The sequence below is a fragment of the Loxodonta africana genome, chromosome 22 (genome assembly GCF_030014295.1).
Source record: "Loxodonta africana isolate mLoxAfr1 chromosome 22, mLoxAfr1.hap2, whole genome shotgun sequence".
Taxonomy (NCBI): Eukaryota; Metazoa; Chordata; class Mammalia; order Proboscidea; family Elephantidae; genus Loxodonta; species Loxodonta africana.
Window position 1 is genome coordinate 22,850,984 of NC_087363.1, and position 25,563 is coordinate 22,876,546.

General features: G+C 39.5%; 1 protein-coding gene across 3 annotated transcripts in view; it reads right to left on the reverse strand.

The window, feature by feature from the left end:
• Nucleotides 1–25,563, reverse strand: part of RBM6 (RNA binding motif protein 6) — a 114,519-nt gene that overhangs the window by 69,193 nt on the left and 19,763 nt on the right. For 2 of the 3 annotated variants that reach the window (XM_010589785.3, XM_010589784.3), the window contains 4 exons: nucleotides 22,993–24,262; nucleotides 20,113–20,202; nucleotides 18,908–18,977; nucleotides 385–458 (listed from right to left, as the gene is read on the reverse strand). In XM_010589785.3, the coding sequence (XP_010588087.1) occupies nucleotides 385–458; nucleotides 18,908–18,977; nucleotides 20,113–20,202; nucleotides 22,993–24,262 (1,504 nt within the window). Of the gene's footprint in view, nucleotides 1–384; nucleotides 459–18,907; nucleotides 18,978–20,112; nucleotides 20,203–22,992; nucleotides 24,263–25,563 lie in introns of those variants that run through there. The other variant, XM_023547677.2, reaches the window with a different exon arrangement.

Consider the following 25,563-nt stretch of genomic DNA (forward strand, 5'->3'; position numbering starts at 1 on the left):
TCACCCTACGTTTGGGTGTGAGTATCAAGCTAGAATCCCTGTGCCAGGCAGCTCCTTGGGTCACAGTCAAAGATCATTCTTTGCATCCCCAAGGGAAGCACTCCAGATCTGTCATTTTTTTCCCATCTATTGTCTTTGGAATCTAGTTCAACTGCAATTGGGCTCTAGTTTTAAATATACACTCTGTACCCATTAACCCTTCCATAAGAGAAACCTTCCCAGCCTCTTTTAAGTTTCTCCTCACAACCACTTTTTGGTTGGACTGTGGTATGCTCCAAAGACAGATTTCTCCTACCTTTCCAAAGTGATATCATTTGAAACCTCCCCTCCCCATACATAAAAAAAATATCCTTCCAGCATCATTTGACCGAAGTATAAAGCAACCTGGTTGGCCTCCATGCATCCGATGGCATCTTCCAAGAGTGAAAACTCCACGCAGACATAGCCATAGTCGTAACCTGGGGACAGCATTTAAATACAGACGGGAGTGGTGTTAGTGCCTTGCAAACACAAAAGATACACTTAAATCCCCTGCCTCTGAACCCCTTAAACACAAGCCCTCCCAACTAGCCCCTCCCTCCCCTACACTAGGCAAAGCTGCTACCCCAAATAGAAAAAAACAATGAAGAAAGTCTGGATGTTTCTGGACTTTGAGATTTATTCCAAAATGACTTTTTCTATAAACCAGGAAGATCCTTTGCCCTCTTTTAGCACTGATGATCCAGCGAGGGTGGCCCAGAATTGAGTAATCCCACAGAAAGTTCAAGTGGGGACCCAAAACATTTTAATCATGGGCTGAATCTTCTGGAAAAACAGAGTCAATAAGAGCAGGAAAGTATCTGGAAAAAAGCATATCCTGAGAGAAGAGGGAGAAACAATTTATCCCAAAGCTATGCTAACAGAGTCACCACTTTTTAAGCAGAAACCACCTTCAAAGACAGAAGTGCTGATACACTGAGGCAACTATTCTGTTTGGATACCATAGGAGGCTTCTGGTTGGCAGGGGACAGACCATTTCAGGTCTCCTCTTTTTTTCCTCATTTCAACTCAAGTCATAAGCCAGCTAAAATCTTTATGAAAGGAAGAAGGTGTAAAAGCATGATTAAGTACAAATATTTGGGTCCAAAATTGTGCTTATGCACAAGGACTGGTGGCGGGGTAGGCTGGGATACAGCAGTTGTTAGCAATGAACCCACGTTCAAAAACTGTACATACCATTAGAGTTATAAAATACCTTCACCTCTCTCCCAAGCAATGTCATTTGCAGCACAGGCTGCAGCTCTCACAACCCATGAGAACGGGAGGTCATGGAATTTATAGCCTGCTGAACTCCGACACTAACCCATCCTATAATTTCCCTGATACTGCCCCTACACTACTACAAAATCAGACTTGTCAATGCAATGCTGCACAAGTGGCTTCCATCCTTTCTCCACTGCCTCATAGGATAAAGAACCTTACTAAGAGTGACACTGTGCAAGCGAAAAACAAGAAAAAAAGTGTGATTTGTCCAAAACTTAGGGAAAGAGAAACAACACAAAACCTATGACAATTCTGAGCACAAAGTACATAAAATAGGAAACTGGAATCACTCAATCAAGGTATCAAAAACAAACAAACACCAAATCCATTGCCACTGAGTCAATTCCAAGTCATAGCGACCCTATAGGGCAGAGTAGAACTGCCCCATAGGGTTTCCAAGGCTATAAATCTTTATGGAAGCAGGCTGTCACATCTTTCTCCCACAGAGTGGCTGGTGGGTTTGAACCACCAACCTTCTGGTTAGCAGCCAAGTGCTTTACCACTGTGCCAGCAGGGCTCCCTTAAGACATCAAAGCCCCTCCCCAAAAAACTAAAAACACAGCAATAAAAAACATAAACTTAAAAAAAAAAAGTTGGTGAATAGGCTGGATTTCTTGCTCACATGAAATGAATGGTCTGAAATGTCCTTATTACATCGTAATCTTTGACTTTAAGACCTGTTAAATACTCTTAAATTCCTTACGGAATGTTACAATTATATACGCTGATCCTTACTTTGAGTCTTAGGAACTGATTGGGGAAAAGAAATGAAGGCCACTAGAAATCTCAGCACCACCTTAGGCTGACCAATTTTCTATCCTAGTTTCACAACTCTGACCAGCATGGATTAAAAGTAATTCCTCCAACTTCTGTTTAAATTTACCACAGGATCAGTCTATTTGAAAAATTAAAACTACATTAGAGAGACGGCATACTTATTTGTATATACCCTACTAACAATGGAAACTGTTTTGCCACTAACTGCTTTCAAGTGAATTTTCTTGTATCAACTCTGAACATCTGATACATAAATTTTATAAACCACTCAGAATGTTCTTGGCAAACACTGTAGAAGAGCAGAAGCAACTAATATGCCTTTCATCACCAAATATCTACTGCAAATACTCAAATACATGTGCACAATCAGAAAGGGCTAGCCCAGAGCAATGGGCCAACTATCTCAAAGGAATGTCCAGGTGTGTGGAAAGAAACCCTCTCCATAGTTGCCAAATGAAAAATACAGGGAACTAATACCAAGGTGGCAAAGCCCTCAATTTCCTTTCTGTGCTTAAAGAAGTACCTACAGTGGCTCAGAGGAACCTACAGAATCTATGGACAGAGGTGGAGAAGATTCACGATAACATTCATACTTCGCTCAAGGACAGACTTTGATACTAAACGCACCGGAAGGGAAAGGATACAGTCTACAGAAAACATTAAGAGCATTTGACAGCATCTCTGTACATCAACTCTGCAGTACTATATGTTAACAAGGCGCTTCCGATTCAATATGAAGCTCACAAGCTGAACACTCAAATTTCTTTTGCCTGGAACTTAGTTATCAAACAAGAACAGAAATTTAAGGTTAAATTCTAATGCCCAAAAGTTTTTTTTTTAAAGGACCCAATCTTGATCCCAGGCATTCTGTGTGTTCGAAACTCATGGTTTACAGTAAGGATTTTCAGGAATGGCCAACATACAATATTAATGATGCTAAGTAACATTTATATAGCAGTTGCTGGTATGAGGCTTTATTTTAAATACATATGTTAATTTAATCCTCAAAACCACCTCATGAGGTACATACTATTAACCCCATTTTACCCATAGTGAAGCAGGCAAAGAAAGAATAACTAATTTGTTCAAAGTCACCTCAACGGTAAGTAGCAAAACTAGACTTCAAACCCAGGCAGTCCAGATCCAAATTAATGCTACTAACGACTACGCTGTACAGCCTTCTCCCCATTTACCAAGATCTTGGGCTCATTTAAGTAGTCTGAATTCCACACTCAACAGAGCCCAATTACTATGTAATTGGGTCTCACAAGCCTGAGTACAGCCAAAAACACGTCTATAGTTAAGAAGTATTGAAATTAGTAGCATGACAGTTCTAAATATTTCCTATTCTAAAATACCCATGGCAAAACCATTACGAGTGGGTCCAAGCAGGCAAGTTAGAAAGCATTTACTGTTTGGGCTGACTATACCGGCTAAAAAAATTCTTCTGAAAAGACAATAACTAAAAAGTCTTGTAGTAAAGGATGGTTATAAAAAATTATGGAGCAATATGGAAAGATACTTGATACAATATATTTTAAAGCTTTAAAAATAAACATAGCCTTGAAGACAATTATGTAAAATGCATACAGGAAAAAGGACTGGAATTAAATTCAGTGACGTCACATCTAACTCAGAGGTTAGAGACAAAACTCAGCATGTGAGATGAAAATCACGCATTGTCAAAATCACACTTGAAGACCCCAAGGTGAAGAACAACCTACCATCTCTTAACATAGGTAAGTCCAACACAGGCAGTTTTTCCTCTCGCATTGCAACAGATCACTTTTCTTTGACTGACACCAGACGAAGAGGTTCGCTTGCATTTTAGGGCCACAATGTGTGAAAAAAAAAAAAAATCACCTTAAACACTAGGATCACAGCCACCACAGTGGATGCTCACCCTTACAGAAGCTCAGAAACAGAAGCCGCAGCAGTCACATCCTCGTCTTCCAAGCTCACTCCGTGAGAGGGAAAACAGGACGTGGGATGGCGGAGGGTCAAGCAAGTACAGGTGAGTATTCAGAACTCTGAAATGCACGTAATGCAACACAACTGTATGCAAAAATGATTACAGTGGTTGTATTACTATAATGGGATAATCGAGGATTTTTAATTTATTTCCCAAATGTAATTTCATAATTCAGAGAAAAAGTGCTAGTAGGCATAGAAGACAGTCCACCAGACCCAAACGTTCTGAAAATGGACAACCAACCTAGTGTTCAGAATTGCTAGGAACCATATGAAATCACTGGAAACCCTGCCGGCACAGTGGTTAAGAGCTACAACTGCCAACCATAAAGGTGGGCAGTTTGAATCCACCGGGCGCTCTTTGGAAACCCTATGGGGCGGTTCTATTCTGTCCTATACAGTCGCTATGAGTCAGAGTTGACTTTATGACAACCCCTTTGTTTTTTTTTTTTTTTTCTTTTTTGGCTTTATGAAATCATTAAGATGATAAACTCAGTTTTTACCTTAGGTAAGGGTTTAGCAGATCCTTACCCAAACAGATGAACAAAAAGTCTATATAACACCATTTCCTGCTCTGTACATTTGCTGGGAAGAAGCCTGGTAGGCAGATTGGTCTTTGTAACTTATTCATATCACTATCAAAAGTATACCTAACTCCATTTTCTAACTGTAATATATAAATCTGTCATAGAAATGTGAGTGGTCCTTAAACATTTTTAGGTAGCTGAGAAGGATGAGAATAGAGCAAGGGAAGAAAAATCTATAAAGGTAACATTAAAATTTCTTCTCCATCTTCACTAACCATGTGTTGGTCCTTTCTCCTAAAAGGCATCTGTGATGGAAGCTAACCAGGTGCTTAAGGGGGAATAAGGTATAGAAAACGAAGTCCTATGGATAATACCCAATCCCAGAACTAACTCTTCAGCCTCTACCCCTACAAGCTCTACAAGCTGACAGTGATGACAAGCTGACAAACAAACATGGCCCCAGATCGTTCAAGTCAATTGTTAGTCCACACCAGGCCCAGCTTTTGTAGCAATTACACAGCAATATTTAGGCAAATAAGATGGGCAGCCCTACTTTCAAACTAATCTAGAAAAGCCCAAATAACACATAAAAAAGTTCTGCTGAATTTCCTACCAGGTAAGTATTGGCTGACTTTGAAAAAGCCCAGAATATACACACTACAAAATGCAAATGGGGATCAGGGTTTTAAAGGACACAGAAGGGGCGGAGGGGGAAGGGCTTCTTTATTTTACTGGGTATTTTTGAAGGAAAAGAAAACACAGCTTTTTTCTCTGTAAACAAAGAGTACTATTTCTGCAGGAACAAAGCATTACGAATATAAAAAGCACCATGAAAAGTCTTAAGAGAGATTCAAGAGGGTTTCATTCTATAGGTCCTGTTTTCCTAATTCCATGAGTGGAGACAGAGGTTTTTAAAAAAGTAAAATATTAACATCAAGTTAGAGATTTTAGCAAAAACCAAAAACAGAATTGATGCAGGCATCTGAATTTCTATCAATGGAAATGAACAAATGAGGTCTGTGTGCAAGATTTCCAATAGGTACTTGCTCTGTTAAAACCTCAAATGAATACACATTGGCAGCTTCTATTAGGAAAATATCTGATTTATACACCGAACTACTGTCCGGAAAGGATGAACTGGCCCACATGAAATACATCACTTTGACACCTTATAAGCACTTTCAATTCTCTACCCCTCCTACTAAGCATATAAGGTCTGCTAGTTTTTGCGGTTTACTGGTAGAATTCTTGCCTTCCATGTGGGAGACGTGGGTTCAGTTCCCAGTCAGTGCACCTCATGAACAGCCACCACCTGTCTGTCAGTGGCGGCCTGCCTGTTGCTACAATGCTGTAAAGCTTTTGGCAGAGTTTGCAAACTAAGATTAGGAAGAAAGGCCTGGTGATCTACTGCTGAAGACCAGCCAATGAAAGCCCTATAGATCACAATGGTCTGATCCACAACTGACAATGGGGATGGTGAAGGGCTGGGCAGTGTTTGGTTCTACTGCAAAAGGAGTTACCATGAATCCAGGGCCAACTCAACAGCAGCCAACGATGAAAACAGCTTATGGTAAAACAGATGAATCAAGGAAGCCGTATGACAATTACTTGGAAAATTGCACGCTATTCTATTTTAATTAGTTCTCTATCTGTGCCAACCAGTTTTTTTTTTTTTTTTTGAAGGGGGGTTAAATTTTCAAGTAATTTTGAAAGTCCAAATCCAATTCCAGGGTCACTTTATGATGGTTTTCTGGACCCAGGATAACATTTATTAGGAAACTTCAATTCACTTCAATTCCACTAGCATTAGCAGTGCTATCTGAGCAGTATAAGGCACTGTTCTTCCCTCAGAATTCAGTCTAAGGAAGAATCATGACACATACTGACAGATACTGACCACCTCAGGTGCTATGTAAGTTGCAAAAGGGAGTAGTTACTCTTTACAGAGGTAGCAATCTAATTCAATTTTTGTTCAAATAATACAAAGGGATTAGGTTCAAAACAAAACGAACCCCACAGTGCAACTATCAGGAGTAAGAGAAGAGCCCGTGCAGATCTGCTCTGCCCGGGCAAGAACATTCCAGTCTGGCAGGAAAGGAGGCTTGGGAGTGACAGAAGGGATCATCCAGGACAAGAGCAGCACCAAAGCTACAGCAAGTTGCCCATACAGAGAGGTGATCCTAAAACAACAGGAGTCCCAGATTAGGAGCGTCTGTGGTGAGAGGTGTCTTTTTTTTTTTTTTTTCCATTTCTGTATCCCTAACCCTAGCATAATATCTGGCCATGATGGTGCTCAGTCAATGTCACATTAAATGAAATGAGTATGTTCACATCTACAGCATATAAGACCAGTAACTTCTATATGAAAAAAAACTCAAATCCATTGCCTTCGAGTTGATTTTGACTCATAACAACCCTACAGAACAAAACAGAACTGCCCCATAGGTTTTCCAAGGAGTGGCTGGTGAATTCAAACTGCTGACCTTTTTGGTTACCAGTCAAGCTCTTAACCACTGTGCCACCAGGGGTCTGTAACTTCTGTAGTTCTCTTTATATGCATAAGCTATAGCTAGCTCACCTACCTCACCAGGTGTTCTCAGGCAAGCCACTTCCTTCTGGGCCTGGATTATCCTGTATGCAAACTAGCAATGATGGCAAATCTTTTCTAGGATGGTTTCAAGGGGAAAATGAGATAAGCACAGCACCTCTGTGCTTACTTGCCCCAGTATCAACATTTTAGCAGCATAAATTCATTCACTGACTTCTACTGTATACTAAGAATACCTGCCCTATAGGTCACAGAACTATTTTCATTTTGACTGGAAAGAAAAATATGGCCCAGGAACATTTTTTTCCCATTGCCTTGACCCTCGTGCAAAGAGTGCCAAAAAAAAAAAAGGCAAGGTGGGGTGCTCCTCAACACTTGTTTTGCAGGTAGCCATTTTAAAATACAGGCCTATCCTCTGTTAAGGTTCCCCACCACAAAAAAAAATTCATTTCATCAGATACACTTGTACATTTGTCAAACGTGTTCATTGTCTGACAAACAAGGTGAGCACTTTCTAAGGTTCCGTGTTAATCCAAAAGCTAAAAAGAAATTTCTAAAATTTCTGATATAGAATTTTTAATTAGTCATAACAATATGAACAACTGAATCAAAAACTCAACTCCTTCAACATAACACCATTGTAGAAATTAAAATGAAGTCAGTTGGTACCTTTATGGGGAAAATTTCTCGAAGGTTCTACTCATCCAATGTTTGAGTTGAAGAAGCATATGCCTATACTTAAACAAATATGATCTGACCACAAATTCACACAATACCATCACTGCCAGAAATTTCTGTAGCCTGGAGGATGATGTAAGATAACCTGGCTAATATTCTTTGGCTTCGAGACAAAGGCAGGGAATCGTTTAAGGTCTGTGGCACAAATCTAGTTGATAGGTTACTAGAAAAAAACCACAAAGCTTATGCTATGATTTTCGTACCCCGTCACTATCATTAAGGGACACTTGATTCATTTTTTTAAAATGACTTCATCTAGTCGCCTTCTCTCATCATAGCTGTAAGTGCTACTCCGTTGCCCTTTCCCTAGCTCCTGTACCTGAAAATTTTCTAACATGCACTTGACAACTATGACAATCAACGTTCACTTCTGATAAATGCAAGAGCACCTGTGGGCATTCAAACTAAACACAGGACAAAAGGAATATTTTGTTTTATTTACTTTGGTTTCCCTGCTCCCCGCCTCCCTCCTTAAGCAACTGAATGAACCACTGAAGATATAGATCAAGCCAATGAATATCTTTTTTTTTCATTCCATGCCCAATGTAGTGTAAAAAATGATTTAAAAAAAAAAAAATTAGCAGTAGGCCCGACACAGTCAAAAGAACAGGAAATCCCACAACAAAAACTACCATTCTTTCGATTGGGTCAAAACTAAGTTCTACAAATGAAATATCGCAGCCGTTCTTCCTTGCCCTGGTTATTACGGACGTACATTTTGAGATGGTTTGGAAATCAGGTTTCAGATTGCTCTAAACACCTCAAAGTGCTCTTGGTCATGTTAAAATTCATCTGAAGGGAAAGGCGCCCTCTTTGAGGAAGAAGAAATGATACGGAGCCTTCTCCAACACTGAAACAACAAAAACCTTTCAAGATCTTCCAAGGTCTACCACACACTCCAGCAAGACTGAACGAAATAGCTCCTCTCTGAAAAATTACAAATTCTTGCAACCCAACTGCATTTTAGAGGCTGAAATTATTCTTGTTTTAAAGTATGCACCGGAACAGTAGCACAATGGCCCTTCTTCCAAAGCACACACGAAATAAGCTAGATCCATCTATATGCATTTTTCATTATGTCTTCCCTATTTTTTCCTAGGTGGTTGTTCTTGGGCGTCATCAAGTCAGTTTCAACTCACAGTGACCCTATATACAACAGAACGAAACACTGCCCGGTCCTGCACCATTCTCACAATCGTTGTTATGCTTAAGCCCACTGTTGCAGCCACTTTGTCAATCCATCTCATTGAGGGTCTTCCTCTTTTTCACTGACCCTCTACTTTACCAAGCATGATGTCCTTCTCGAGGACTGATCCCTCTGACATGTCTAAAGTATGTGAGACGGAGTCTTGCCATCCTTGCTTCTAAGGAGCACTCTAGTTGTACTTCTTCCTACAGCACACCTGAGATGCACAGCTTCTTTTATTTTATCTCTCTGAAACTCAGGGAACATGAAAAACAATTATGTGCTGATCTTTGACCAATGACTACTTCCAAACATTCATTTATGTGTTATTTTCTTTTAATTTGGCTGTCTCCTACTATTTGCCATTCTCTAGTGACCTTTTTTTTTTTTTTTAGTGACCTTAGGATTAGAAACGACCAAACACTTTTCGTCAACGGTTATCCAGAGTAGTCAAGTTCTTCAAAATTTTACCCCCCAAAAATTCATGAAGTATGAGAATTCCCAGGTGCCTTTAAAAAAATGAAAAATTACAAGACATTGCTGCCTGTTCAGAAGAGCAATACAGAACACTCATCCCAGACAACCACTTTCCACAAAAACTGAACCCCTAAGATGGGCAAAGGTTACGTCACTCATGTTTACCAACATATCTCTAGCATCTCAATACTACAAAGATATTGACTGAATGAATCAATCAATAAACAGTAACACTGGCCCATAGTTTTAATCATAGAATCATAAACTAATCAGAATGGCACGTATTTGGCAGGTAACGCCAAAGAATGAATCAGAAGTTTTTCAAGGTTATGGATTGCTATTTTATTAAAAAGATAAAAATATAACAACGTTTTCTGTGCATAGCATAATGAACTGAGACTAGGAACAATCAATTATGAACTCTACCAGGAAGGTGTAAGCACAGATCAGAAGGCCATTAACATCTGTGCTAAACCTCTGTGAACATTATCTATATTCAATCTTTATATGACATGTCAACCAATTTTCAAGGCTTATTTTTTTTAAGATATAGCTCAAATACCATAAAACTCACTCTTTTAAAGTACACAATTCAGTGGGTTTTTTAGTATGCTCGCAAAGTAGTGCAACCATCACCACTATAATTCCAATTAGACTTATATTTAAATCAGGTAGAAGACTAAAGCGATAACCTAAGCAAGAACCACAGAAGCTGGTAAAAATTGTTTTAGTTGACATTCTAAGGGTAGGGAATGTAAGCTAAAAAGACTGAGCACAAATCAGATGTTCTGGTACAAACAAAAGGGTAAAGAAAGAAGCCATCGTATTTTTTAAATCCTGCAAATAGTTTTTAATGGATGGCCTCTCTCTTTTGGCCATTTAAGGTAATTACATAAAGGACTTCACCTCCCTGAACTGAAGATGGGAGTCAAGCAGGCCCCTATACTCTACAGACTGATTAATGACCCTTTTCTTTTCTTCTTGCTACTCCAGCAGAGGAAACTCTTCAGTGAATTCTTCTAACCACCAAAAGGTACAGAAAGCTCCATGCAGCTTTATCAAACCTAGACTCAACCAAAGTCACCTGAGTATCTGACAAAAGGGACAAGAGAGAACTACCGAAGCCAAGAGAAGGGCAAGGAACTCAACAAGGCAGTGGAACTGACAAGAGGGCTATAAACAAGAGTTCAAATACCTTCCCCAATCTCAGAGAGGCAAACCCCATCTCAACTGAATCATTCTTGGGCAATTACCACATAAATGAAACAAAAGAATCATAACATCATTTCAGTCGACGCTGAAATGGCATTTGATAAAGTCCAACACCCATTCCTGCTAACTCGTTCTGGAGAAGAGGATATAACCTGCGTATGTCCCAAAATTCATATTCCAGAAGATACAAAATAGGGAAACTTCTTTAAGTGCTCTCCTGGCTTTATCAACTGCCAAGGTTCTCATGCCCGAGGCCATGTCTTCCTCAACAGTAAGGCTGACCCACACAATTTTTCCCTTAGAATTTGTTTTAAATAACACCCACAGTCCATCTTTCACTGTGACCATGCACCCTTGGCAGTTGGCTGAACTTAGTCCTTTTCTCCCAGGAAACACTATTACATTTAATGAGATTCCCTGCTACATTTCTGTCTGGACAAGGGGCAAAATCTTGTCCCAAAACATCTCTGTTATGCCTCGCCATGACCTGAGCCCTGTTGAAGCCTATCCCTAATCATGTTTCTTAGGGTCAGTACCACATTCCGTGGTGTAGCCCCAAATCTAGACTTCAAGAGGTTAGCCCATGGGTGTTGAATTTTACCTGAGGGGAAAAAAACCCACCCAAATTTAGTACGCTCCTGCTTCCTATCATCACGCCCCCCACCTTCTCTAAGAACCTAGATTATCATCATATGGTACAAAATGTTAGAAAGGCCCTGGGAAAGAAGTATCCTCCGCTGCAGGCCAAAAGACTTCTTGAATTTAAGCATTTCCTCTCTGTCCCTCTAAAAGGCAAGCAAAGCAATCAGAAATAGAGCAGTATTTTAAGACAGTCCATCCAAGACTACTATAATAAAACATGAATTATTCCCTGGAACTTCGGGGGATATTCTTGTAGATAAAGGTCAAGAGTTGGAACCCACCAGCCACTCACTGGAAACCCTACGGGGTAGTTCTACTCTGTCCTTTAGGGTTGCTATGAGTCAGAATTGACTTGACGGCAACAAGTTACAGGAAAAACGAAGAATGTTGAGGGGGGCATACCAAGGTACAAGACAGTCCCTTTTCTAAAATCCTCTACTCACACTCAAATCAAATGCATGAGACATTGGAACTCCTACTCAGAAAAACATCCCATGCTCCAAAACAGTCTATAATTTAAGAATTTTAATAGAAAAACATATTATTCAACATTTATTCATCATTGTCATGCTATATTCTCAAAATGGCTATCTGTCCTACCTCTGGATCTTATGTATGGTTTGGGCAGGGATCCCCCAAGGCTATATAGTATACTAACTAAAATCTACCAAGCTGGTGGTCCTCATTTCTGAATAGTGATGCCCCTGGGTTTTGAAGATGTCCCATTCTCAGATCCAGAATGGGACTCTATATCCAAAATCCCCATGGAAAGGCAGCATGCACATAGTCCAAAAAAAGTCAATGATGATATTAAAAGTTCTCTATCAGTGAGAACCACTGCTCTATAGAGTACTTGTTGACAGAAGCTGTTCACTGCAAACTACCACTAGCCATTCTTGCTAACTTCAGGGGTTTCAACAAAAAGTATCAAACTGACGAAAAAGTCAAACTCCCAGTACAGAAAGTGAGTTTCATCTCAAGTATCAGAAAGGCTAACTACCCCAAAGCGGGGGTGGGGGGGGAGCTATTTGAGTTAAGTTAAATCAATAATCCTAAAGCCTTGCTTTTCAAGACAGTACTGACATTCTCCTTTAAAGGCAGCAGCAAGCTCTGGAAAGATACTTGTTCTCTCTTAGGCCGTCCCTCCCCTCACTAGCTGGCACAACTGAACCTCCAACTCCCCTTGGACACTATATCTTAGTGCTTTACTGCTCTCACAGGGTCTATAGGGACCCAAGAGTCCAGTGAACCCCTATTCTGCAGCAACTGCCACACCACCTAGCGAGGTTCGAATATATCATGACCAGAGGCAACTCACTCATGTCTCTGCTCAAGGTACTTAGCCAAGTTTTTCATTCTCACCATCTACACCAAGGCACTCTCATATGAGAGGTAATTTCTTAAAATTAGGGTGGGAGTCACAAAATACCCATATTCTTTAACCCTCTACTCAAAATCTTTGGGGTTGTAAACTTTAAAAAGGAAGTAAATAAGCCAAATCATAGGTAATTCCAAAGGTGATCAAAATTAACCCTAATTCCAGTACTTCTCCCCAGTCTCACCTGATCCCTCCAGCACCGCATCATGGGGTTCTTCGCTGGGCGTGTTGGTCTCCATTCAGCCACCAGGTCCATCCACTGCCTCCATGAGAATCGCCCAGCCCTAAAAAATGCCTCTTGGCTTCCCAGACATTCTTATTTTTTTAAGCTCAGCCACCTTTCCTTAAGGCTCATCTGTAAATATCCTCCCCAAATGTGGTACCAAACCTGATAAGACTCTTGGTTGAAAACAGCACCTTCTGCAGTTTTAGAAGAGGTGACAAGTAATGAGTTATCTTCCAATCAGCCTATGGCCAGTTTTTCCTAGGAAACTAAAAATATTTACGCATCTGTTCTGTAAATGCCAAAAAACACTGCAAAAAGGTGTACTTACATTTTCCAATTATACTTTATTTTTTCCAAATAGTGTTAAGCTATTGTATTCTTAGCTACTCCACTTGGGATGCCATAAACTATGCCTGTTTTGAGTCATTAATGTCAATTCTCCAATTACACAATGCATTTTTGCCCCTAAATTGAAAGACTCTCTCTCATTTTTTCTTCTTAAGGTACTTTTGTTTAATCAGCACAGAGGTAAAAAACTCAGACCATTTCAGTTGTGAATAATGAAAAGATATGAGCCTCTTACCCTTAAGAAATGCAGAGTATGGGGCCTCTGACACAATGTCACTATCAGTATACCCAAATGCTAGGGTAGGCGATCAAATAATCTGCAAATACTCACTTCCTAAGAAGAAATTTTCTTCCCAGTGCCACAGAAGCTGCACAGTGCCCATTCACCATGTGAACACTGATAGAATCAAAGCAAAATATTGCTTCTGTCTACTAATACCACCTTAGTAATCCTCTTTATGACGCTAGTTAATGAAAAAGTACTGATATAATTCTGTAGTACTTCAGTTACTACAGAATAACTTCCAATGTTTGAGACTTATTAGGAAACATAATCCAGAAGCTGTATCATTTTTACTTAAATTGTCTAAATGCTATAAATCCCTTGTGGGGGAAAAAATAAAATCACAGCAAGCTATGTACTACATATCATGCAAGTCTATCTAAAAACCAAAAGCAATTTTGTCTGCATTTACATCTCACAGAAACACACTGAGAATGAGAAGATTCACAACCATTCTGAGATCTCTGGAAGAAGTATACTATACAAGCAGAGAAGGACAACTAAGGACATGAAATAACACCATTCCAGCTACTGCCATTGCCATGTACAGCAGCGGAACTGAGATATGATAGGCAAGGCATGTGCTTGGCATGGGCTCTCAAGACACACAAGCATTAGCTTTTTCTACTTATTAAGTCACTTTCCAGCTGAGCAAAAAAGTTCCAGAATAAGGCATCTGAACAATGTACTGCAGTGGCCCTCACATTTCAGGGCACATCAGAATCATCTGCAGGACTTGTTAAAGCACAGACTGCTGGAACCCACCCCTAGAGTTTTTGATTCTGTAGGTTGGGGGCGGCGGTGGGGGGAAGAATTTGTATTTCTAACAAATTCCCAGGTGGTGCCAATGCTGCTGGTCCAGGACTACTTTGAGCACCACTGCTCTATAACAGGGTACTTGCTGGCCAAAGCTATTCATTGTGGTCTTCAACTTGTAAGCTTTCTGGCCGACTGTTTAAAAAAATACGATACCTTAGCTTTATGTCAGCTGCTCAACTTTTCATTGGAAATAATTTCAAAGTTACAAAAAAGTTAGAAGAATAATAGTACAAGGAACACACTCACATGCCCTTTACCCAGATTCACCTATTAATAACATTTTGCCCTGTATGCTTTATCATTACCCTCTTACTCCCTTCTCCGTATCTATCAAATCTATTTTTCTAAGTCATATGAGAGAAAGTTGCATATTTCATGGTACTTTACTCCCCAAAACTTCAGTGTATACTTCCTAAGAATACAGATGTTCTCTTACACCAACAGTAGTTAACAACTGCAGTGACTTTAACACTGATATACACCACTGCCACAATGAAGATCTGGGACAGTCCCACAATCCCCCAAAATTCCCCCATGCTGCCACTTTGTAGCCAATGCCTTCCTCAACACCCTGGCAACCACTGTTTTCTATCTCTATAAATTTGCCTTTTCTAGAATGTCATATAAATGGAATCACATACTATGTAGCCTTTTTTTAAATTGTAGTAAAATACACAGAACATAAAATTCACCACTTTAAAGTGTACAATTCAGAGCACTTAGCATGTTTACAACGTTGTAACAACCATCACCACTATCTAGTTCCATAGTATTTCATCGCCCTAAAAGGAAATCCTGTACCAGCTAAGCAGTTACTCCCTATTCCCCCTTCAACCAGCCCCTGGCAACCACCTATCTGCTTTCTGTTTCTATGGATATGCCTAACCAAAACCAAACCAAATCCAGTGCCGTCGAGTCGATTCTGACTCATAGCGACCCTATGGGACAGAGTAAAACTGCCCCATGGAGTTTCCAAGGAACGCCTGGTGAATTCGAACTGCCAAACCTCTGGTTAGCAGCTGTAGCACTTAACCACTACGCCACCAGAGTTTCCATGGATATGCCTATTGTGGATATTTCATACAAATGGAATCACACAATACATGGCCTTTTGTGTCTGACTTCTTTCATCCAGCATGTTTGTTTGCAAGGTTCATCCATGTTGGAGCATATACCAGCACTTCATTCCTTTTTTATGGCAGTATATAGTCTTTTGAGTCTGTCTTTTTTTCATTTAGCATAATTCCTTTGAGATTCATCCATGTTTTTACATGCATGAGTAGTTTCTTCGTTTTTATTGCTGAGTAAGTATTCCATTGCATGGATATACCAGAGTTTGTCCGTTCACCAAAAGACATTTTACTCCTTTTTCCGGGAATATAATCATATAATTTAGGGTAATTTACAACTACTGGGGTTATATTTGCAACCGGCAAATGAAAAACTCAAGTAAAAGAACATGTGCAGGTTCACAATCCCTTATCTGCAATTTCAAAATGCAAAAGCCCTTAAATATCCAGAGCTTTTTGGTAAATTTGCTGCGAAGTCATTTGGAAGGAAATCCTGACCTACACTACACAGAGTCTCTTTATAATCTTTATTTAGTCCTCTTAGTGAGACTGTTCATATATTTTGCTGCACAAGTATTACTCTGTCTGAGTATGCATTCCCACTGGGGGGAATAAAAAAAAATACTTTTTTTTTTTTATGATGTACCTTTCTAAATCAGAAAATTTCATAAACTCATCTGACTCACAGGTTTTAGACCAAAGTTGTGGGGGTAAAAGTTAAATTAGTACATTATTCAAGTCAGTAAAGAGGCATTAATCTTTTCTCTGTTACAGATCAGCTCCCCATTACATCAACTGAAAGCATGAACTCTACCCCAACATCCCCATGTCACAGGCAGTGTCCATCCTGCATGGTCTTTGCAGGTTATCATCCAGACTGAAAAAAAACGGGCACTTTAAATTTATGATAGTTTTACCTTTTCCACTGAAATTCATACATAATCCTTTAAAAAGTAAATGCTAAAGTTCTCAGTACACCTTATTGTTCCAAGGCATATTCTTTAGGAGATATTTAAAAACTGCACTGCTGTAAAACCTACAATACCCTTTAATGCTCCTCATCTGAGAAGAGATCACAACTGCTCTCCATATACATCACAAACATACACTCATTTATTCATTCCATGCATATTGGGAACCTACCAAGTGCCCTGCAGAGTGTCAAGCATGGGGAAACAGCAGGCAACAAGACAGACAAGTTTCCTGCTATCATGGTACTAACTCTCTAATGGGAGGAATAAGACATACAAAACCACTGAGAAAAATATCAGAGTGACAGATCCTACAAGGAGAAAATAGGATAAGATGGAAAGTGAGAGGTGATTTTAGACTAGATGGTGAGGCAAGGCCTCTGAGAGGTGAAAATGAAGCCCAGAACAAAACTTCATAAGATCGGTAAAGATCAGAGAGAAGAGCCGGTACAAAGGCTCTGAGACAGAAAGATGTTTGTCTTGGTCAAGGACTGGAGAAAGGCTCAGTGTGGCAAGAACATAATAGGTAAGGTGGAGAGCAGTGTGGGATGAGATCAAATAGGCAAGGGTCAGCTCATGCAGAGCTTTGTAAATCAGAATAAGGAATTCAGAATTTCTTCTAAGTGAGACTGAAGGCTATTAAGAGTATTTTCGACATGGGAATAACATGATTCGACTGATATTTCCAAAAAGTTCATTCTACTTGCTGCACAGAGATGTAATATAGATAACATGGGGCTGGTAATTCAATTCCTTCGTTAAAAAAAAGAATAACCACATATATATTTAAGTACCTAAAATACCCTTTATTTCATACAATAAAATGCCAAGAAAAGACTGCATTTCTTGAAAGGTGTACTTTTCTTTTACCACTGTCCTAAAGATTTCACATGTGCATCCATGTCTTTGGTCTGCCAATTACCATTCAAACAGCCACCACAGCCAGCAAATTTAAGAACCTCCTCTTCGGACCCTACACATTAATATATTTTTTACTCTGTTGACAAATCTGACAATACAAACTGAAAGTCAATCCAATGAGTACTTAAAAGAAGCCAAAGAGTTCAGATTGCTGCTACTTAAACATCAAGACCTCTCTTTCCGAAATACACCAATACTCAGTGAAAGCACAGTTCATGAAACAAACTCAAAGATGAGGCTATTACCCTGTGAGTTAAAATGCAACTCCCACCTGTAAAGTCTACTTTTAGTTTCCAAAGTAAATAAAGTATGTATGAGGCACATGCAAAAAAAAAAGTACATTACTGTACTTCTAACTTCCAGTGTGGGGGAGCACCATCAGCATGAGAGTAACCAACAGAAGTGAGGTATACAAGAATATAAGTACTCTTAGTCATACTTCCACAAATTCAGAGTTGATGCTTTTAAAACAAAGAAATAATTAGCTGTCTGAGAAATACTGCTTCTGTTTCTTCTCAAATTGTGTAAAAAAAAAAAGAATCTGTGCTTAACATGAAGACCAGATTCTTTCAAGCACAAAAAATTATTTTTGTGGAGAATCTCCCTCTGCAGAAACAAACTGAAGGAGAAGCTATATAGTTAAGACAAAAATGTTATTCCACGGTAAGCTGCTTAAAAGCATATACTGACGTGCTCTTGGTTGAAGATTTCTTTAACAGAGTTACTAAAATTCCAAGTTCTATGAAAAAAAATAATGTGCTTTCTTCAACTTAAAATTCTACAAATTAGATCACTTAATATATTGATTTTTAAAAAACCATTTCACATCATGGACTCCTAAAAGAACTGACCAAAACCTTCAGTGCTTGGCATTTCCCTTTTCACTACCTTTTCTAGAGTAAGAGTTAAAGGAGCTAACTGAACTTGGTACTCTGACATACTAGCAGAATACTCTGAAAGCGTGACCTGTGATTTCAGACCGCAAAGCAGCGGTCAAAGAGAACGCTCTTCTGGATTTGTTCATGGATTTCAACAAAATAGCCACAGCAGGACCCCATTCTCGGAACAAGACTGAAAACTCAAGAAGCCAGTAATTTGTATCTTTTCTCTGGGAAGGTGTCAATTTCCCTCTAAAGCAATGAAATGTAAAAAATACAGCAAGTTTATTAAATCCTACTGTGCTTAGGGTTAAATATGCGACTATGATGAAGAATATAAAGAGCAAATTTAATGATTTAAGTACATAAAATATACTCAGGGACAAACGCTGCAACACTCACTTTATATCTCTTAGGCACTCAGAACTGGAACACGCATCCTCATTGCTCACGTGTGGATAAACATCCACAACGAACCACAGCTAAGACTACGGCTGGCTGTTACTTGAAGGCACCTGGAGGCTTCTGGAAATCTTAATGGTGGTTTCTTAAGAATTCTGAGTAGCACATGTTGTAGAGATCTGATAAAGACCCTTCCTAAACCCAAGGCCACATGCAAATATAGAACCTCACCTGTGGTATACTCCTTCAACTGCAAGTCCTTTACAGGAATGCCATCAGGAGTCCGAAAGGCGTTAAGAATCTGCAAGAACAAAGTGTTTATACTAATGATATAAATCAGACTCAAACCTTGAATATTATATTTTCCCTACTGGTTTTCAGTCTATGTCATTTAAAACCAATACTTTATAAAGGCAAAAATCAAGCCAAGCACACTACAGACATTCAAAAACGTTGAATGATTGTAATTACTCAACATTTCCCAAGTATGTACATGAAAAAGGCTGAATAGCATAACCTTCAAGGGGTCAAGCTCTGAAATCAAACTGCCTGTATTCCAAACCCAAGCTCTCCTACTCACTTGCTACGTAACCTTAGGCAGGTTACTTAACCTTTCAGTACCTGGTTTCAGTTTATTCCAGTCCAGGGCCATGGCACTTGAACTCCCTTGGCCTGGTCAGTTCTTTTCCTCATCTTCAAATGTTCTCACTGCATTCAGGGTTGAGTTCATATGTCACTTCCTCAACGATGCCTTCTCTAACCACCCAATCTAAAATAGCCCTTATACCACTGCTGGTCTAAACTCCTTAGTTGAAAAGCATTCATCACTGCCTGAAATTGTATTATTATTTGCTTACTTTTTATTATCCATGGAAGTACCACCTTTATTATGTTCACTGTTGTATCACTTGGTGCCTAGAACAATGCTTGGCACACAGCAGCGTTAGTACTTTGAGTGAATGAATGAAGAATATCTATTCATAGGATACTGTAACAATCAAAAGAACTAATGATTGTAAGTATCACACAATGCCTGGCACAGAGCAAGCACACAAAATCTGTTAGCTCTTATTGTTATAATATTCTGACCAATTCGTCTGTTAACTTCAGCCATAATTTAGTTAGCCATTCCTTGAACACTGGGCAGTTAGGTAGCTCCCAGTTTTTACTAATGTAAATAACCTCCATCTTCATCACTTCAATAAGTATATAACTGGTGGAAACTGAGTAAGCTCACTGGATTATACTAATGTCAATTTCCTGATTTAGATACTGTACTATCGTTAGGCAAGATGTTAACACTGGGGGAGGCTAGGTAAAGAATGCATAAGACTTCCCTGCACACTTCTTTGTATCACACTGTGACTTATAGAATTTCTCAATATAAAAAGTAAAAGAAACAAATTTAATTGATTAAAAAAAAAAAAGTACCTCACCTCTTCCTTTGTGGTGTTTTCAGACACCCCACTTAATCGAATAAGCCTGCTTGGTTTCTCCTCACTCGGGCCAGTCCTGTAATCTTGATCCTTGAATTCAGGATAAAATTATTTCATAAACAAATATTAATTTAGTGTACAAAATGAAACTGCACATGGAATACAGATACTCAGGATCAAAAATGAAAATGACTTCCATCACATGAGAATAAGAAAAATAACAAACTTTGTTCTGAGTCCTAAAATTTTATTGCAAATCCTTAGAATGGAAGTGTGATAAGACCAAGGCTTTTGACAAAGTAAATCAGAACGTTAAGAGAAAAAGCACTGAATAGTACTTTTATAATCGGGGGAAAAAAAACCTAACATATCCTCCCAATCATAATTAAAATGAAAGGTAAAACATTTTTCTGAAACGATAATTTTCCTTTCCTCAATGAACCAATAGCAAATAAAGAAATATAAGCCAGATATCATTTATCAAAGATGTCATCTATAAACAAATTTAAGAACAAAAGCAAAAGGAGTCATCTAAGCCATACAATGGTATAATTCAGAAAAATCCATGTTTTCCATATTTAGCAAAGTCTCTGCTCCAACTGATCCCCTTTCATTTCAAAAGTTATGAAAAAAACTTTAACTTATGAGAAAAAGTCTCCTACAATCTCCCAGTTATGCCTACTGTGCTGGCATAATTATTAATAGTGTCCTCTTATACTCTTGAAAGTGTTCTGATTTGGGCAATAAATTATATGTCACCCAACTTCTACACTCTCAAAACCCATGACTGGTTAGACTGTCTTAGTATCACTGTCCAAAATAATAGAAACCAGAGTAGAGATGGGTAAAATCTACTTTAAAATATTCTCATTGTCCAATTTTTAAGCATAACCTGCCTGGCTTAGATTACATATATAACAAATTGAACATTTAAGTCAATTAAATTAGCTGCAAGAGGACACTTGTAACATAAACATCACCTCCTCATCCCAAGGGAAACACTCCTAGGTCTGCAGGTATGCAAAAATGTTGAATGAGTATAATGTAATTATTCAAAAATTCCCCAAGTATATAAGAAAGGAAGAACAGTATAACCTTCAGAAAAATCTGCATTTTCCACGTTTATGAAAGTAAATTTAAGTAAGAAAATGAATCCTAAACAGCCACAAGACCTGTCTACGTATGACTTGCAAGAACCAACTCCCAAAGATAGATAAACTAACTTATTCCAGCTCATTTAAATCAGCACCATAAAGAAAAAATAGTGGAACCAAAAAAAAGGTGCAGAGATATATGTGTACGTCTGGGCGCACATATATTATATATATATCCACACACACCCCATATTTTTAAGTAAATATCACACGCCTTCTGCGTCTGTTTGCCAGCCGTGCTTCCCCCCCCCATGAGGCACCATCACAAGCGCCACCATGCCAATCCTCTTTCACATGTTGCCTTAAAAAAAAAAAAAACAACTAGCATACTGTGCCTACGAAAATACTTCGACCAACGGGGGGTGGGGGGGTGGATACTGTCAGCAAACAAATGCAGAAGGCATGCGTTGTTTGCATAAAAATACAGTGTATATATGTACATAGGCATGTGTGTATGTATAGGCATGTACATATGTGTATATATATACATATGTGTATATACATAGGTGTTCGCATACGTATATGTACCTATGTGACTATGCCCAAATGGAAACCCTGGTGGCATAGCAGTTAAGAGCTACGGCTGCTAACCAAAAGATCAGCAGTTCGAATCCACCAGATACTCCTTGGAAGCCGAATGGGGCAGTTCTACTGTCCTATAAGGTCACTATGAGTCGGAATCAACTCAACGGCAACTGGTTATGCACAAATATTCATACGCATAATAAAGCACATAGGTGACACAGTTATGGACACTGCTTAGACATAACCAAACACCTCATGGGATTGAATTTCTGGGTTTGAAGGTTTGGACCATAGTCTTCTGGAACATCTTGGACAATTGGCATGACATAATTCACAAAGTTATGTTCTACATCCTAGTTTGGTAAGTAGTGTCTGGGGTCTTAAAAGCTTGCAAGTGGCCATCTAAAATACAAGTATTGGTCTCAGAAAAAAAAACTAGTCTATAGGGCTAACAGTCTACAGGAAATATGGCCTCATCCCCCCTGAGACCAGAAGAACTAGATGATGCCCTGATTCAGGGCCACAACAGATGGACCCTGGTAGAATGGGAGAAAAACACGGAAGAAAAACATGGAACTGAACCTCGAATTCCTAAAAAAAGACCTACTGGACTGGTTGTGATTGAAGGGCTCCCCAAGATTCTTGCCCTGAGATACTCTTCAAATCTTAAACTGAAACTAACCCCCGAGATCACCTTGTAGGTTAATAAAAGACTGGCTCAAAAAAATAATGACTATCACCTGTAAGTACTGTGCTCCTTTAAAAAGTCACCGATATGAGACCAAGCGGTCAACGATTACTTTAAAACAAAGATGAGAATGTAAAGGGGTCAGAGAAACTAGACTAGTGGAAACAGAACAACTGGTACAGAAATAATGAGAAAATAATGCATCGTGAAGAATGTAACCAATGGCACTGAACAACTTGTGTAAAAGTTGTTGAATGGAACTTAAAATGCTTTGTAAACCTTCACTGAAACCACAATAAAATATTATAAAAGAAAACAGTGAAGAGACACAAATAAGAAAAATGATCTGAGCTGAAGGTCCCTTCTTTAGAGATTAATATTCACTCCTGAACACCAATTTTTCTTTTCAATGGTTGTGCGTGAAGACCCAGGACTAAAGGTCCTGGATTCTACATTTTATCCTTCAGAAAAGCCTTATGAAAAAGGAAAAAGAAATCCATCCCATAAACATACCTGAAGATCCCGTTGGGCATCTCGGGCAGTTCTGCCCTCTGGAAAAGACTTGTTCTGGCCATAGCCATATATCTGGTTTCCTGGCAGCCTGTGATCCACATCACGGTACTCCATGCTTCTGTAATCAGTATCTTGCCGGCCAAGGAAGTCCAGACCACCTTCTTCTTTAAACAGACCAGCATCTGAACTCTGTTGTTCACCTCCAGAAAGCTGTGACAGGTCTTGAAGTGGACTTTGGCTGTTCTGAAAGTCTGATGGCGACTCATGTTCAAAGGCTGCACCTTGTGTTTCTCCTTCTCTTGTTTCTGAATGTTCAAATTCACCCTTCTGAATGCCAAAAGCAGGCCTTTCTGTTGTATGGTCATGTGTGGATTCTTCTCTCTTGTTCACATTCATACCAGAATGTTCTCTATCTTGTGTAGAGGGCTGAATGTAATCCAAAATATTTGGATCCACAGGGGGCATCTCCCTATCTTTAAATTCCATACAAGATCCCACCTCTCTACCCCTAAAATCCTGATCAGTCCTGGACCGGTGCCTACCTCTGAAATCTGAATGTGGAGTATCCCTGTCCCTAAAGTCTAGATCAGCAGGACCTGAACCTCGGCCTCTAAAGTCCACCTGTGTTCCTTCTTTGTCCCTGAAGTCCAGATCAGATACATCTCTATTCCTAAAATCTGAACGGGACTGATCTCTGGCCCTGAAATCCAAATCTGATAAATCCCTTCCCCTAAAATCTGCATGGGCTCCATCCCGGCCTCTAAAATCTAAATCATAAGCACCCCGACCCCTGAAGTCAGAAGGAGCATCCCTACCTCTGAAATCAACAGTGTGCGCATCCCTGTCTCTGTAGTTCATGTGAGATATCTCCCTACCTCTATAATCCACACAAGTACCATCCCCACCCCTATAGTCCACAGGTGGTCCTTCTCTCTCCCGAAAATCCCCAGCATGTATGTCCCTACCCCTGAAGTCCAACTGTGATGAATCCCTGCTCTGGAAATCAGAGGATGAAAAATCTCCCCCTCTAAAACCATGTCCAGGTCCCTCCCCTCCTCGATAGTCACCATGCGGTCCGTCTCTAGCTCCATAGCTGAAAGAATGTTCCTCCACATTTGCAAAGGGAGGCCCCGAATGCCCCTGGAAATCAAAGGGAAGTGAATCTCTGCCAGGAAAGTTGCCAGAGTGTCTCTCTTGAGCATGACTCTTAAGGGGAGGAGGAGGATAATCCCTGTTCCACCCGGGAGCAAACCTTTCTTCTTGGCTCCCACTGTAGAAACAAAGACAGTATTACTCATATTGTCCAGAGAGTTTGAAATCTACACACCAGCATATTCTTCTCTAATCACAGCACATTCTTCTGTAAACATTTTTTTTTTTTTTTTTGGCAGAGTTCTGTAACAAGGTCCTAGATCTGCAGAGAACAGCAATGTTTTGCTATTTTAAGACGAAGTGGCGGAGTAAACTTTTATGATCCCATTTCAGAACACGAGGAAAGTCAACACAAGGTTTTCAACATGACTGCTGCAGAAAAAGCTTTCACCCAGTCCTGCAACAGGGAAAATCCGCAACACCAGATAAGCTAGCAATGGTGACACGCTACAAAAATTTTCATTTCCTACAGTCAGGGAACTTGGAATTCCAAGGTCAACATGATGAATCCTATACATCAGAAAAATCAATGCACTGTAAATTTCTTACAGTAAGTTTCAGGAGGTGTCGTTCTCATTGCTGCATCCAAGGGTGACATTCAAAAATATTTGATTACAGCTGTAGCACAGACATCACCCAACCAGGATGGATGCCGGCCCAAAACAAAGTGACCCAGGCTGTGAATCAGCAGCAGGAATATACCAGTATCTACCAGCTGAGCATCAGCCCTGGCTGCACCTAAATCCCAGTTCTACACCACTAGGCCTAGAACCACTCTCACCTGGGTCCTATTATTATAACTACGCAAGGGTGTCACAGAAGACAGCATGAATTATACCACAAAGCCATGCGTAAGTCATCTAAACTAAGCAACAGCATCTAGGAACTTAATGGTGAAAGGGACCTAGAGAGAGCATTAGGCCTTCAAGTATTATTCCCATGCTCCAAATGAAGCAGCTGATATTCCAGATTCCAATGCCACATGCTCATTTTTATGGTAATAAAATTTATTTAAAAATAAGCATAGCAGGACGACTCTAAAAGCTGGCCCAATCTCTCATACTACCCCCACTCACTTCTTCCCTTCACCTAATGTCAAGACCATTTTACATGTTTCAGCTTTTTAATAAGAGATTAGGGAATTTAGGTATTTAGGCACATGGGATCCTGATTTGGGGCATAGAATAGGGAAAAAGGAAAACATGAAGAGTTCTGAGGGGCTATCTGCTACTTAGCAGTAAAACAAAAAGAGATCAAGCCCAACTAACTCAGTTCTCTCCTCCCACTCTCCCAGAACATGCCAGTTCTATTATATGACCTTTCTGAGCTCGCTAAAGAAAGAATCAAAGGATTCTGGGTTACTCAGTTCAAGAGCAACAGTTATAGTGGGAATTTAACAACATTAATCGAAACACTAGA